This window comes from Lissotriton helveticus, chromosome 3_1 (genome assembly GCF_964261635.1).
Source record: "Lissotriton helveticus chromosome 3_1, aLisHel1.1, whole genome shotgun sequence".
Taxonomy (NCBI): domain Eukaryota; kingdom Metazoa; phylum Chordata; class Amphibia; order Caudata; family Salamandridae; genus Lissotriton; species Lissotriton helveticus.
The window spans coordinates 1,836,286,221-1,836,302,683 of NC_136061.1; the positions used below are offsets into that span (position 1 = coordinate 1,836,286,221).

Here is a 16,463-nt window from a genome sequence, read left to right on the forward strand (position 1 = left end):
CCTAGGGAGGTAAATGTTGTCAAACACATGCTTTCAGGTGCTATGTTTTGACAGAAAAAGCCATTTGATATGTGTAATGTGGTTTAATATTTTTTGCTCACTATGTTATTCATTAGTGCCGCGCTATGTGCATTCTGTACTGCAAGACTAATCTGTATGAGTGATCTGGTTTTGCTACTGGAAACAAAGGATTATTCATTGATGAGTTACAATGGTCATAGACACCTTCAAATCCAAGTTGTGTTTATATTTCTTTTTATTTCTTTAACTGCTTTAAAAAAGAAATTAATGGGATACCGAGGTTACACTTGGAAGCCAGACCTTATGGGCATTGTATGATAAGGTGAATCCTTATCCCAGCCAACATGATTGTGATATCATTTGGAGCTTGTGCAATAACCCACTTCTTGGAACAGACATTTTTTCCTGATTCTAAAACAAAGTTGGAGAAAGCTTTTTCAGCCAAGAGATTGTCACAGCCAAATGTCTGGTACTCTGAACAGAGAATTCTAATGGTGTATTAATTTTGAATCTGTTTGAGCACATCAGTCAAAAGAGCAATCAATGGTGTTCAATGTGTTGTTGTATACATCTCAGCAAACACGGTGCCTCCACTGGCACAATCTTCTGCCAGAGGAGCCATTCCTAGATGGTATTATGAACATATGGGGAGCGTGAAAATCGCGCTCCACACCCAGATGCACTGCAGTTCGTGGATACTAGATCCAACTCGTTGTAATCCATTTGTCCATTTATTTCCAGTTTTAACCAAGTTTATCATTTTTTCTCCTTCTCTTTAGCTGTAATCCACATATTTGACATATTGCGTTTTGGGAAACTTAGCATATCCACTCGTGCCCATCCAGGCCTCTTCGTACATACGGACCCAACGCAAAAAGTAGTTCAAAGCAGTTTTTCTTTATTCATGACCCAATGCATTTCGGGCATATTCAAATGCCCTTCGTCAGGGGTAACTGTGAATCAATAGTTGTAAACATTCCATTAGTAATCGCTTTTTACAAACTGTGCATCTTGCGCATTTTCCACACACACACTGCATGAATTAATTACACTATTACATTTACTTTCTTTTACAAGTCGTTTCCAATAAATAAATACAAGCCAACAATACAAACGAAATTCTCCAAAAAACCTAACACCCGTGCATATTTCATCCCTAAATTATATAAAACTCTGCTTAGGAGAACGATAGTCCTTTGTCCGACTCACTCGCGTTTACCGGCTTCCCACTTATGTTGCCTCCCTCGTTTAATCTAGTGTCACAACAATTACCAAAGATTTATACTAAAGCAGCATTTTAATTTCAAGTGGTCTTCACATACCAAATTCTATCAAATAAACAACTTTGTTCAGTCACCACGCGTACCTGCTTTTAAAAGCTTTGTTTAATCATCACGCATACCTGCTTAAACGTTTCCTCTCTCCATAGCCCCGAGCTCGTCGGAGACTGCTGATATATTAACTGCGCTGTTCCCGCGTTCTCCACCCAATTTTAAAACACATTGTACTCCACCCCCTCACACGTGTTAGCTAGCAAAACTACCATTCCCACATTGTGAATCCCCAAAGAACTGCTTTACCCATAATGCAATTCCGATGCAGATATATGAATATACAAACGATACGTGAATAAAACAGTTTGCTTAAGCTTATAATTTATACAGCCATGATTCGAGTGTGTGTCTCATTCTCGCGTTGCCTCCTTAGTCACTTATAACTTTGAACTCGCTGTAAGAAATATGCAGATTCTTTCAGACATCGAAACAGTATTTCAAACCACATTTTTCATCGGGTGCAACACCACAGGGGGCAATGAATTTAAACAATGAATGAGGGGGTGTGCACACCGCATTTTACGTTATCATCATCATTTTGCAGACTGTATCAATTGCGTGCAAACCGGGTTACGCATTGCCCAAATGCAACATAAATTATTATGAACATATGGGGAGCGTGAAAATCGCGCTCCACACCCAGATGCACTGCAGTTCGTGGATACTAGATCCAACTCGTTGTAATCCATTTGTCCATTTATTTCCAGTTTTAACCAAGTTTATCATTTTTTCTCCTTCTCTTTAGCTGTAATCCACATATTTGACATATTGCGTTTTGGGAAACTTAGCATATCCACTCGTGCCCATCCAGGCCTCTTCGTACATACGGACCCAACGCAAAAAGTAGTTCAAAGCAGTTTTTCTTTATTCATGACCCAATGCATTTCGGGCATATTCAAATGCCCTTCGTCAGGGGTAACTGTGAATCAATAGTTGTAAACATTCCATTAGTAATCGCTTTTTACAAACTGTGCATCTTGCGCATTTTCCACACACACACTGCATGAATTAATTACACTATTACATTTACTTTCTTTTACAAGTCGTTTCCAATAAATAAATACAAGCCAACAATACAAACGAAATTCTCCAAAAAACCTAACACCCGTGCATATTTCATCCCTAAATTATATAAAACTCTGCTTAGGAGAACGATAGTCCTTTGTCCGACTCACTCGCGTTTACCGGCTTCCCACTTATGTTGCCTCCCTCGTTTAATCTAGTGTCACAACAATTACCAAAGATTTATACTAAAGCAGCATTTTAATTTCAAGTGGTCTTCACATACCAAATTCTATCAAATAAACAACTTTGTTCAGTCACCACGCGTACCTGCTTTTAAAAGCTTTGTTTAATCATCACGCATACCTGCTTAAACGTTTCCTCTCTCCATAGCCCCGAGCTCGTCGGAGACTGCTGATATATTAACTGCGCTGTTCCCGCGTTCTCCACCCAATTTTAAAACACATTGTACTCCACCCCCTCACACGTGTTAGCTAGCAAAACTACCATTCCCACATTGTGAATCCCCAAAGAACTGCTTTACCCATAATGCAATTCCGATGCAGATATATGAATATACAAACGATACGTGAATAAAACAGTTTGCTTAAGCTTATAATTTATACAGCCATGAAAAATGTGGTTTGAAATACTGTTTCGATGTCTGAAAGAATCTGCATATTTCTTACAGCGAGTTCAAAGTTATAAGTGACTAAGGAGGCAACGCGAGAATGAGACACACACTCGAATCATGGCTGTATAAATTATAAGCTTAAGCAAACTGTTTTATTCACGTATCGTTTGTATATTCATATATCTGCATCGGAATTGCATTATGGGTAAAGCAGTTCTTTGGGGATTCACAATGTGGGAATGGTAGTTTTGCTAGCTAACACGTGTGAGGGGGTGGAGTACAATGTGTTTTAAAATTGGGTGGAGAACGCGGGAACAGCGCAGTTAATATATCAGCAGTCTCCGACGAGCTCGGGGCTATGGAGAGAGGAAACGTTTAAGCAGGTATGCGTGATGATTAAACAAAGCTTTTAAAAGCAGGTACGCGTGGTGACTGAACAAAGTTGTTTATTTGATAGAATTTGGTATGTGAAGACCACTTGAAATTAAAATGCTGCTTTAGTATAAATCTTTGGTAATTGTTGTGACACTAGATTAAACGAGGGAGGCAACATAAGTGGGAAGCCGGTAAACGCGAGTGAGTCGGACAAAGGACTATCGTTCTCCTAAGCAGAGTTTTATATAATTTAGGGATGAAATATGCACGGGTGTTAGGTTTTTTGGAGAATTTCGTTTGTATTGTTGGCTTGTATTTATTTATTGGAAACGACTTGTAAAAGAAAGAAAATGTAATAGTGTAATTAATTCATGCAGTGTGTGTGTGGAAAATGCGCAAGATGCACAGTTTGTAAAAAGCGATTACTAATGGAATGTTTACAACTATTGATTCACAGTTACCCCTGACGAAGGGCATTTGAATATGCCCGAAATGCATTGGGTCATGAATAAAGAAAAACTGCTTTGAACTACTTTTTGCGTTGGGTCCGTATGTACGAAGAGGCCTGGATGGGCACGAGTGGATATGCTAAGTTTCCCAAAACGCAATATGTCAAATATGTGGATTACAGCTAAAGAGAAGGAGAAAAAATGATAAACTTGGTTAAAACTGGAAATAAATGGACAAATGGATTACAACGAGTTGGATCTAGTATCCACGAACTGCAGTGCATCTGGGTGTGGAGCGCGATTTTCACGCTCCCCATATGTTCATAATAATTTATGTTGCATTTGGGCAATGCGTAACCCGGTTTGCACGCAATTGATACAGTCTGCAAAATGATGATGATAACGTAAAATGCGGTGTGCACACCCCCTCATTCATTGTTTAAATTCCTAGATGGTAGCCATATTGTGTGAATTCTGCAGGCAGAACTTAGCGAGTCAGACTTCTGCCCCACCTTTCGGACCCAACAGAGACCAGATGTGGGATGCTCCGGAGATCCTCAGCCCTTCTCTCTTCAATATCTACATGCTCCCCTCCCAACAATTGTCAGAAACCACAGGCTCAACATCACCTCCTGCACTGACAATACCCAACTCCTCCTATCCCTCACCAAACAACCCAACATCACCAAGCACAACTTCCAAGAAGGGATGAAAGCAGTCGCCACCTGGATGAAGAAGAGCTGCCTGAAACTCAACTCAGAGTCCTCATCCTTGTCTCCACCCACTCCATGTGGGTCGACACTTGGTGGCCCCCTGCCCTTGTAAAACACCCTATCCCGATGGACAATGAAACCTTGGCATCATACTAAACTCATCGCTCAAGATGAACTCGACCTATTCCAACACCCTCCGCATGCTCCGAAAAACATTCAGATACCAATTGAAACCAAAAAAATGGTCATGCACGCCCTCATCAGTAGCAGACTGGAATACGGCAATGCTCTCTATGCGGAATTAACAAGTAACTACTTTGCAAACTCCAGACTGTGAAGAACGCCACAGCCAAAATTATCCTAGAGATCCCCCTTCACAACCATATCACCCAACACCTCCCCGTTTTCCAGTGGCTCCCCATTAAAAGGCAAATAACCCTTAAGCTCCTCACTTAAGCATCGAAGGCCCTCCACAACATCGGACCAGCATACCTGAACAACCACCTCTACTTCCATGCACCCAACAGACACCTCCGATCAGCTGACCTCTCTCTGGCCACCATCTTATGCATCTAAAAGACCACAACAGGAGGAAAGTCCTTCTCCTACCTTAAAGTGAAGGCCTGGAACAACCTCCCCTTACACCTCCTGCAAGTACCTACACTGTTGCAGTTCAGGAAGGACCTCCTGATTTCTTTTTTGTGCAGAACAGAATGTACTCCCATCCGGTGGGAATCTTTCCATTATTGAAATAATAGGCACTGGACTAATTGTCTGCATTGATAAATGCGGTTGTGCAGCTTGAATATTCCTCACTGTTGTCTTGCCGTTGTTTGCCTGACATGCTGTGTCATACTTCTGTATAACAGTGTGAAGCAGTGACCTGTGAAAAGAACACGAGGAGGTAGGGTCCCCTTTTACTTGCAATCCAGAAACAGAAAGGTATTTGAGGACCAGAAGGCTTCATCCCTGGTTTGCTGTTGAAAAATAGCAAAGCTGAAGAAGATAATCTTGTGAAGAATCACAGCTGACCAATGGTAACTGGACCTGGACTGCTCCTTTTGTTGCCTTCTGCGTCAGATGATGAAAGACTCTAAGTGCTCCTCTTGGTGTACTCAGGGGCTTGGAAGTGTAGGCCTGTGGCTGTTTAAGCACCAAAAGAAATTTGGGGCCTTTTTACAAACTTTTGCTCCAGAGCTGAAACATATTCGACCAGCAGTTCCATGGCTTCAAATTGAATTTCAGGTTTGTCCAATGCAGACAAGGATTTTTCTGCAGCTAAATGACAAGGTCCTTAGAAACCTTTTTGAGCTTCCCTACTTGCAAGCCGCAGCAGGGACAATCACCATGATGTATCCTATTTGTGCTCCCTCATTGTCATTCTCAAATGAGGTCCTGAACTACATTGACCATTCACTTTTATTAGTGCTTTGCACTTTTTAATGTTACATTCATTTAATTCTTTAAAATATTGTATTTCCAGGTCTCCATATTGGGGTTTTATTCCTTTGCTGTTGTTGTGTTATGTTTTTGACTTTTTAAAACCTGTTTTTGTTCTTCTAAATCCTTTTCACATTTTCTTTAAATTAAGCATGTCTGCTCTGTGCCATAGCTATCAGGGGCTGAGCACAAGTCTGACTCATTGAAACCTGTGTCTGAGCCTAACAAGCTAGTAACTTAATTAATTGTGGTAGACTTCTGTCCACTTCAAATATCATCCACTTTCTCACAAACACTACCAGGCACATATTTCATGCTGATGTTAGTGAATTGCATTTAACCTGAGGTTTACACCTAGATAAGACATAGTTTGACATATGTGGGAATTTCCACCCTTATATTAACCTTAGTAAGCAGGGACTACTAGGGGCTGAACTGCCAGTTCTACTGTGTTGCCAGAATTATAGTCTGTCTGCTAGTTTTTATTATTCGGTGTCATCTGTTCTCCACGGATTGGAGCAGCTCAACTAAGTATATAATCCACTCTTTAAACTAAATATATTTTAACTGCAATAATCAAGAGAATCAATTCTAGATAATTTTTTTTTTTAGTAAAAGCAACTAAGAGCAATGCATTCTGAAAAAACATTGTTTATTTAAGGAATCCAACAAATACAAGCATAGAATTCTCTACAAATGCACATTGTAATATGCTAAAATGTTTATATTACACTTATAGATTTGGGTCCAGATTCTAAGAGGTTTGGCATTGCGTTAGTTTTATTTTTGTACCGCTAAACCTTTTTTGGGATTCACAAACCAATCCTAATTGGTATTTGCATTGGTTTGTACTGAAAAGTAACATAAAGCAGCATGAAACGCTTCATTGCATTTCTTTGCATCAAGGAGGTGTAACATGAGCATACCTGTGCTACCACCTATGCTTTTTGATGCTAAACCCTAGTCTCAAACATCATTAGAAAGGGTTTAGAACCAAAAATTAATGCAGCTGAATGGCCGGCGTCAGACAGAGAAATATTTCATTTCTCTGTTCTTTTGCGACTTTGCATGTGTGCTGCAGTGTGCAGCACACATACAAAGTCGTAAACGCTTTTTCACTTGTCTAAACATAGTATTTTGTACAGAAAGAATAGATACCCTTCTTGGTCAAAACCTATGCTAGGCTCATGTACACACCCTATCGGCATGGCGCTAATGTGTGTGTGTGTAGCTCTCTGCAGCTGTAATCAACCCCAGGGCTAGGGAGCGAACCATATCCTTGTGAATATAGCGCTTCCTGCTCTCTCCCTGTCACGTGGTGCAGCACAACATTTTTGGCTGATGAGATGGATTCTGTAACAGCTATGACAATCTAGGCCTAAGACATGTGCTGAAACATCATCAAAAAAACACAACTATCTTGTCATTTCCATCTCATGTTGGTGATTTTTCTAGCACAGCAAAATTCGATCAATAGTTTTGACATTGGGTGGGTGATCAATCCAAATAGGGGAGAGGCTACCTAAGAAAACATGAGTAAATGAAAAAGGATAGTTAGTGCCAAAAATTGAGTTAACTTGAGACCAGATAAGTTTCCTAAAACTGTGAACCAATGAACAGGAAAACACCATATGAAATAGATCAATATTCAGAGACCAGCAGGTCCATCAATTATCCTTTACCAAGGAATACCGTTTACTTAAAGTGCTTGGGCAATACAAAAGTTTATTTTAAATAAAAAACAGTGTTTACTTTGTATTGGTAGCTCTGGAAGATTGTCGTAACATGGTCCAAATTTTCCCCCAAAATGATATTGGCCAGGTTGACTTTAAATCCTGTTCCCATGCACTCTCTATTTTAGATTTTTGTCTGGTGTCCTGAAGGCAACGCAAATGGGTATAAAGAGTGGAGGCCTTAGGTTTGGTCGCCTTCCAGCAAATTACTATAAATTGGAAAGACTTTACAAAAATTTCTTACAAGGCTTGGTGGTATGCTGTCTGCCACAACCACAGACTGGATACTTCTTTTGTTTACCCTGTATCTATGACAGTAAAACGTTTGAAGTTATGGTCACCTGTTATGCTGTATATTGATGTAAGTGCCAAACGCTCTCTTTTACAAACACCATCTCAACAGGAAGTTCTCAAATCACCATGATTCCTCTGACCATTCCACTGTTTTTGTTTTACTTTGCAATTACTTGTATCACTTCTTCACCTTTCTTGGTTTTACTTTTATTGTATATTACTCCAATGCATGTATTTCTGTTAGGTCTTCTTTGTAATATGACGATCCGTGCTCGAACTTATGCATTGTATGTTGACACCTTTATTCTCTTTCAATAAATTTCGCTTTGAACTTAAGATAGTAAGAACTACTTTTAAATGCCTATAAGCAAACAGGTGCATGATGAACTAATCTTTGAAAAAATTATGCTCTCCACCCACAGCACATGCAACAGAGGAAAGTGGATCTGCACACAAAAAGAAGTAATAGGAACATGTGTCCTGTACGGAGAAGGGCACTACATCACTTTTGACAACCGGCGCTATTTTTTTAATGGTAACTGTGAATACATATTGGCTCAGGTAACCAGAAATGTAGTTATATTTTTGTTATTTGAATGGGTGCACATATCAGTATACAGAACAGCCAGTGCTGAGTGCTTGTCCAGTAACATCCTATGTCATTGATTTTGACAGGACTTTTGTGACTCCATTGGTACCTTTCGAGTGCTTACTGAAAACGTTCCCTGTAGCACTCTTGGCACCACCTGCTCTAAATCAATTAAAGTATATGTGGGGGTGAGTATCTTTGCTGTGTGTTTAAATAAAGTGTGTGTTGAAGTGAAGCTCCAATGAGGACACAAAACTTTTTTCTAGGACAGTACTTTTTATTGTTCACTACGAAAGGCTAGTGATGGTTGTACTAATGGATGTCTTTGGATAATTCTGGGATCCATGTTGACATTGGACAGATTATGCAAACTCACAGACTGTCTAAATCCATGGTAAACCCGGGTCTGGGAAAACCTAGAGATAATAGATCCCTACATTAGGGACTATAGTGAAATAATTTGCATATTCGAGAGCCCAGGTTCCTATTCAGATTAACAGGCTGATGATAGCAGTGTAGTGGCTTGCACCAATATACATTTCTTGGTTTTATATGGTAGATATATTTTTGTTTCAAGAGAAGTGTTCACAAATGTGCAAACCCTATCAATACAGAATATATTAAACAGCTTAAGGATATACGAACTACTTATACGAACTACTTCACAATATGTCAGAATCTCCAAGTTTTCTTAATGAATAAAAATAGTTTTTGGCAAAAATTAAGATTTCTGTTGTCATGATTGACATCAGACAAGCATATTGCATCTGCAAATATGTGTTTATTTCAATAGGATCTCTCGAGGACATTTATAAACACTGATTACTTTAAGTTTTAGTGAAACGTTTGTAAAAATGTGTTTACTGATTCTGCTTTAAAATGTCTTGTAAATGATATGTGGCTTTTAAACGCACATATTGAATAACAATGTAATCACAAAAAGCCATATTTCACTGACATTTCTGAAAAAGAACAGGGGAAGATGTTAGCCAAAGAGAGCATCATTGTAATTGAATGTAGTAGATCACTTCAAACCATGTTTTCGAAGTATAAGTATTTATATTCACTAAATGAACAGTTTTAGAAACTAAAATGTCTTTAAATATTGTACCTTTTATTGTTCTATTGTATTGTTATATTGTAGGGTTACTAAATACACTTTTGCATAATTATAGCCATGCTTACAACCTCAGTGGAAAGGGTGAGAATGATTTACTTTCCCCCTTAAAGTATGTTCAAAAAAACGAATGTTCTTGGGAAAGACTTCTGCAGAGTAGTCCACCAATCTTGGGTCGTTTGTAAGAATTCACATTACTTTAATTAGTATATATATTTGAACTATCGTACCTGCTCAAAGGGGCTACACTGTTTTGTCACATTTGTATAAGCCATAACTAATAAAAACCATACTGTCCATATTCACCTTGACAAGTGGCACAGACTTAATTATTGGTCTTTCAAAAGAAAGATTATTATTATTGTTGTCATTATTATTATTATTATAAAGTAACACCCCATCGTTTTGCAAGAGCAGCAGAAAAGCTGAATATTAATTCTGTTGCTCAATACGTGTAACAAGTCAGCCTGTTGATTTGCCTGTCATTCCTTTGTCAGAGCTGCCTCCTGATTTTAAGTGGAAACCACTACAAAGAAACTGTGTGTAAAATTGAGGAGGTGCCATACAAGGTACGAGAGCATGGCATCTTTCTGGTGATTGATGTTGGCACTGGATTAATTCTTATTTGGGACAAGAAAACCAGAATCACCATCAAGATGACCAGTAATTACAAGGTGAGTGATTTGAGCCATATTATATGATCAAATTATCGAACCCTATTATGTTGCTTCACACTTCATTGGTTTCATCAAGGCAGCCAGTAAAGCAGCAATGGCCATCCAAAAGAACCAAAGCTACAGTGGTATTTTCACGGTACACTATGAATAATTATTCATCCATAACAAACAATTAGAAAGAGTAACCCTTTTCTTACATTTAGGGCCTCATTATGATGTTGTTCTGAAAGGCTCCGAATTCGAATTTTCCTAACTTGTCTCGGAACCCACGTTCCGACCGACTTGGAAACATTTCTGACCGACCGATTACGATAGAAGGTAACTGTTCGATCTTGCCGACTTGGTTCTGACCGACATTCAGAGACTTTGAGTTGGTCAAAGCCGAATCGTACAAATCTCCGGACCGCATTTTTGTCCGACATATTATGATGTCAGATTTGGACAGCCTTTCCGAATCGGTCTGTCCGACACTGAATGGCTGTCAGATACTGAATTTGGGTGCCCTTCGCAGGCCTCTCTTCTCCAAGAGGCCTCCGGTTAGGGCCTGGGGGGTACCAATTGGACCCCTCTTTACAACCATGCACAGTGTGGCAGGCACCACAGGGTGCAAGGTTTTCAGCAACCACCACTTTTTTCAATGGGAACCTATGTTGTCGGATGGAACACAGGCTCAATGAGTGTCCAACCGAACGGTGTTCAGAAACATCGTAATCGGTCGGTCAGACTCGCCGAAAGTGAGCTGGTCGGGAATTCTTTCGGACAGACATCGTAACGAGGCCCCAAATGTGAAAGGAATCTTTTGAGATACAATATACTGTGCTGAAACTAAGACAGTGGGCCCCCCTCTAAACTTTGGTGATGGATTCCTAAAGTAAGACCAGAAAAGCCAGATACGCTACCCAAGTGCATTGTAGGTGCTGCAGAAGTCCCTGATGATATTTAATGTAAATTTGTGTGGCAATTACCTTCTTCCACTCTCACCTTAAATATGGTTGCCATGACAAAACATTATTGGTGATTATGAAAGATATGTTTCTACTGTTGAAGCTCTTGCCAGTCTCTGCATAAGATTTGAACTCCATGCTGGGCTCCTTCATAACCCCCTCAAAACGTATACTTTCTATTACAAGTCTAATTAACGCATATCTCGCCACTGACATCATACATTATTACAACTGTCCTTTAGAAACCCAATGCAGACCATGAGCACCAGTCCAATTAAATATCCATCTATGGGTTACCTCATGTAAAAAGGTGCATAAAACACTTGAAATATCCAGGACCCAATTGTTCAGTACTCCAATGTCAATCCTTTGATGGTTCTTTTTAGCAGCACAAAAGTGTAAAGGGGAGCAAGATTGTATATATCAGGTTAATGTACAGAGTAACTAAATAATGGCTACACAATAACTCAGGACAACAACCAAATGAACGTTAGTCATGTTGTGTTACACATTCAAAAATAGCTGGACATATATGAATCCCAGCATAAGAGTATAAAAATACGGGGGCGTTGGCAGCGACAAGGTGGAGTAAGACGTGTTTCCACTAGGCTCCCGGTGCCCTGCTGTAATCCGTCGTTTTAATTGTGCCACATACTTCGAAAAACCTACCAATTTGGAGTCTGAGAGGCTCCGACACCTTTGCTGCCAGACCCGCCTGAAATCCTGCGGGAGAAAAGCTGAAATCGGCGCCAAGAAGGGATCTCTGGCTGGAGCAGCGGACCTGAGACAAGATGGCGACCGGGCCGGCCCCTTCGATCTGAAAGCGGCTCCGCCCGGGCCCCGAAGTCTGCACCCCCTTGGACCCTCCACGTCCACGAGACCTGCATTGGAACCCAGCCGGCAGTGAGGCGAACCTTCCCCCCCCCCTCGAACCCCCGGTGTCTGCTGCTGTGGGGGTCTACGGACGTCAGCGGAGATCGACGGAGGCCTAGAGGGGGATCTGCCACCCGGCCGGGGCTGGAGAGAAAAGGGGAGTGCGGTTCTGGAAGACGAACGATGGCAGGGCGGCCCTACGTGACCGGTGGCATGGGTAAGGAGGGGGGTGATTCAGTTTGGGGGCCTCGGGAGTGCACACCTCCCCCTCCCCCCGGAGACCAAGACTTCAACTCCCGCCGGTCCTGATATACTCGCGGCCGCCCGACCGGACTGCTGACTGCGGGAGGCCCCGATGACGGACCGCTGCTGGGCACTACGGTGTCCCTACCCGCTAGGGCGTTGAGAGGTGCCCCGAGCTCTCGCACCCTCCCCCCGCATTCCTCCGCTGCCGCAGCGCGGGGTGGACTGAGTCCCTGGGTCGCATCACGGGAGACCTGCGGCCTCGGCTACCATCGAGGGGGAGAGGGCCTCGAACATCCTGGGACACCCCATAGACTGAGTTGGACCGTGCCGGCGCCTGCTGCCTCACGGCCTGGGCTGGATTACCTGCTCCCTCTTCCAGAGAGGCTGGGGCAGAGGACTGCGACCTGAAACGAGTGGGGTCCCCGTGGAACTTACCAAACCACCCTGCGGGTGCTACGTGGGGGCCATCGATCACCACCGCCTCCGCGAGGGGGGCCCTGCCGTGGGTGGTGGACACGGGAAAAGGAGGGGTCCATCATCTGATCCTCCAGAGACTCGTGCCCACGACCCTGAATACCTACCGGCCTGAGGGTGACCGGAACTGAGTGGTTTTTTGTTTTTATTTTTCTCCCCGTCGCCTCATCTGACCTTGTGGCCTCGCCAAGAGACTCCTGCCCAGGGCCAAGCTTTGACATGGGGAAAAGGGACCCACCGCCGAGGTCGGCCAGACAGGAGACCATCGATAGCTATGCCACGACACGTTCGCAGAGGGAGACGGCCCCGGCATTACTCGACGCACGCACGGACACAGCCATAATTATGGAAGCGATCCAGGCCTCGAGGGCAGATATTCAAAGCTCTAGGACGGCACTTGAGACAAAAATAGGTGAGGTGGGCTCGGAGGTCCTCTTACTGCGTCAGGACTTCCGGAATCTAACTGAGAGGGTGACCGCCACTGAGACCAGACTTGGCGAGGCGGAAGATTCACTTACCATGCTTCGAAAAGATATGGCGGAGCTACAGGCGTCCCACAAACAGCTGCTATGGAGGGTGGATGATGCCGAAAATAGGGCGAGGCGCAACAACATCCGCTTCGTGGGCTTTAGGGAAGGCATCGAGAAGAACGACGTAGCGGCCTTCCTCCGTGACTGGTTGACATCAACATTTCCACAAGCCCAATTTTCGAACTGCTTTATTATAGAAAGGGCACACAGGGCCCTGCTCATGAAACCTCCGGAGGGGACTCGGCCATGACCGATCATTGCCCGTTTCCTTAACTTTGCGGACAGAGACCTCATCCTGAGAGAGGCAGGAAAAAAGGGGGAACTCAGACTGGAAAATACCGATAATATGATCTTCCCGGATTATAGCCAGGATGTGCAGAAACCACGCCGGTCCTATGACTCAGTTAAGGCAAAGCTCGAGATCTCCATATATCCTACATGCTGCTCTTTCCGGCAAAACTGAAGGTGATATACAAAGGCAGATCACTCTACTTCAATCGCCCTGAAGAGGCCTGGCAGTGGCTGGAGGAACGACCGATGCTCCGTGAAGCAGAGGAGGAGGGTCGCAGGATCCGCTTCGAAATGGCGGCAGCCAACTTCCTGAGAAGCCCGCCTAAGACGCAACGGTCCCATATCCCGAGAATGAAACGACACACACCCTCGCCTACAAATTCAGGAAGGCCCTCGACAATCAATGGTGAACACAACCGAGACGCGACCATGAGGGAGAATCCGGAGCCGGGGTCCAGATTCAGCAGCCTGGCTCATCACATTCGAAGGGATGGAAGACACCGAAAATGACCATCTATCGGACTTGGAGGATTTGACAGACCGCTCGCTCCACCCGCTGGTGGCAGCGATCCGAGAGATGGAACAGGGAGCGACTGGGGGAGCGTTGACCGCGACATTGACACGCAAGATTCCCATTCGTGAAGAAGTATGGAACAGATATCCGTGACGGCAGTGCACCGCTGCCGAGGACACGCAAGTTACAACCACTACTCTCAGAGTATATTCTGACACTATTGTTGTTGTTAGTTTGCCTAGTTACCACTTCTAGTGGCCCACGGGGCCGGGGGTCCCCATCCTGTCGTTGGCTGGACAATCGAGCCGGGGACAGCAACGGCTGAAGCCCTAGTGTCAGACTAGTTGGGGGGGTCAGAGGGAGGGCGACAGACCTTTACCCCCTGAAAGTCCTGTGCTTTATTGGTTACGAGTATGGGGTGGACGGGAGGAGAAGGTGGGGAGGGGGTGGTGGGGTTTTGGGAAGTTCGAACAGTTTGGTGGTGGGGTTGTTGGGAGGGGGTGGGGGGAAACAGTTGGTTAATTACAGTCATGTACATGGTTGCAACAATCTACACTCATACACCAGGGATCACCCACATTACTGTGTTGATATCTCAGAATGGCAAGTGCACTAGAAACACATTCTGCTGACCACCACAGTCTCAGCGTCCTATCCTGGAATGTGAACGGTCTTGGTAATAAGGTTAAGAGAGGGTTGGTAAATGCCTACCTTAAAAGAATAGGACCAGATGTAATTTTCCTACAAGAGACACACCTTAAGGGATCTAATTGCTCCTTCTTAGCCAGGGGGCGTTATAAAGTGCTGGCACACGCGGGGTACACCACTGAAATCCCCCACTGCCTTGCGGAAATTGATAAATGCACAGCGCCATTACAGGGAGCTGGTGACTGACGAGGCTAGGACTCAAAATTTGGCAACCCTCCATCGCTTATATGACGTGGGAGACAAGTCAGGCAGGCTCCTGGCATGGCTCAGTAGGAAGGAACGGGCAGCGTGATGGATAGAGCACGTTACGGCTACGGACGGCAGGCTCGCCGACACTGATACACTCATCGCTGAGACTTTTGCTACCCATTATGAGTGCTTCTACACCGCCAGAGACTTGGGTTCCTGCGGCGTTGCTCTTCAATATATGAGCCAGACTGAGGTTCCCTCGCTAGACCGGGAGGCCGTTAAGACACTTGAGGCTGACATCACGGTTGAGGATATCTCTTTGGCCATTGCTAGACTGAGATCTGGGAAGACTCCGGGGCCGAATGGCTTCCCGGCGGAATTTTTCAAGTGCACGGTGGACATCCTGGCTCCACACTTGAAAAACCTTTTCTTGAGAGCGTATCAGGATGGGAGGCTCCCCACCGACCTTTCCACGACAACCATCGTCCCAATTTATAAAGAGGGCAAACCGCGAGAGGACTGTGCATCATACAGGCCTATATCCCTCTTGAACACCGAAGTAAAACTCCTTGCGACAGTCCTGGCAATGCGACTGCGGTCGGTGATACCTGACCTGATACACTGAGATCAGACCGGCTTCCTACCCGACAGGGCCACTAAATTCAACCTTAGACGCACACACAATTGGCTGCAAGAGGTGAAAGACAGGGAATCCCCGCACTGGTTTCTCTCCCTCGATGCAGAGAAAGCCTTTGACGCGGTTCATTGGCCATTTTTGGAGGAGGTATTGGAAAAATTTGGCTTTGGCCCAAATTTCAGACCTGGGTTCGGCTCCTCTACACTGTGCCACCAGCCAGAGTGCGGGTTAATGGATGCCTATCTCGGGAATTCCAGATCCAGAGAGGGACTCGACAGGGCTGCCCTCTATCGCCCCTCTTATTCACTCTCACAATTGAAATCCTGGCATCCCGGGTTCGACAGAACCCCACAATCAGAGGATTTAGAATAACAAACACGGATCTGGCCCAGGAGAAGTTGTCCCTTTACGCGGACGATGTCCTCCTGTACATCACTGACCCGGTGACAACCATCCCGGAGCTCTTTCTTGAACTGGAAGCATATGGCCAACACTCTGGTTACACAATTAATTGGCATAAATCAATCCTATATGACCCTGGGGGCGGTAACCACTGGACACCTTTGCCACAACAATTAATCACTACTACAGAAGGTTTTCAATACTTGGGGATCTATATCACCCTTGATAAGACACTCTCGCTCCAGAAAAATATAGAAAGGGTCTCGCTGACCTCTGC

General features: G+C 44.0%; 1 protein-coding gene across 1 annotated transcript in view; it reads left to right on the forward strand.

The window, feature by feature from the left end:
* The window catches only part of LOC144823881 (mucin-2-like), a 1,553,567-nt gene that overhangs the window by 921,738 nt on the left and 615,366 nt on the right, over positions 1–16,463 (forward strand). Inside the window, exons 21-23 of the mRNA XM_078682769.1 lie at positions 8,418–8,556; positions 8,671–8,772; positions 10,199–10,375. Of these exons, the coding sequence (XP_078538895.1) occupies positions 8,418–8,556; positions 8,671–8,772; positions 10,199–10,375 (418 nt within the window). The remainder of the gene's footprint in view (positions 1–8,417; positions 8,557–8,670; positions 8,773–10,198; positions 10,376–16,463) is intronic.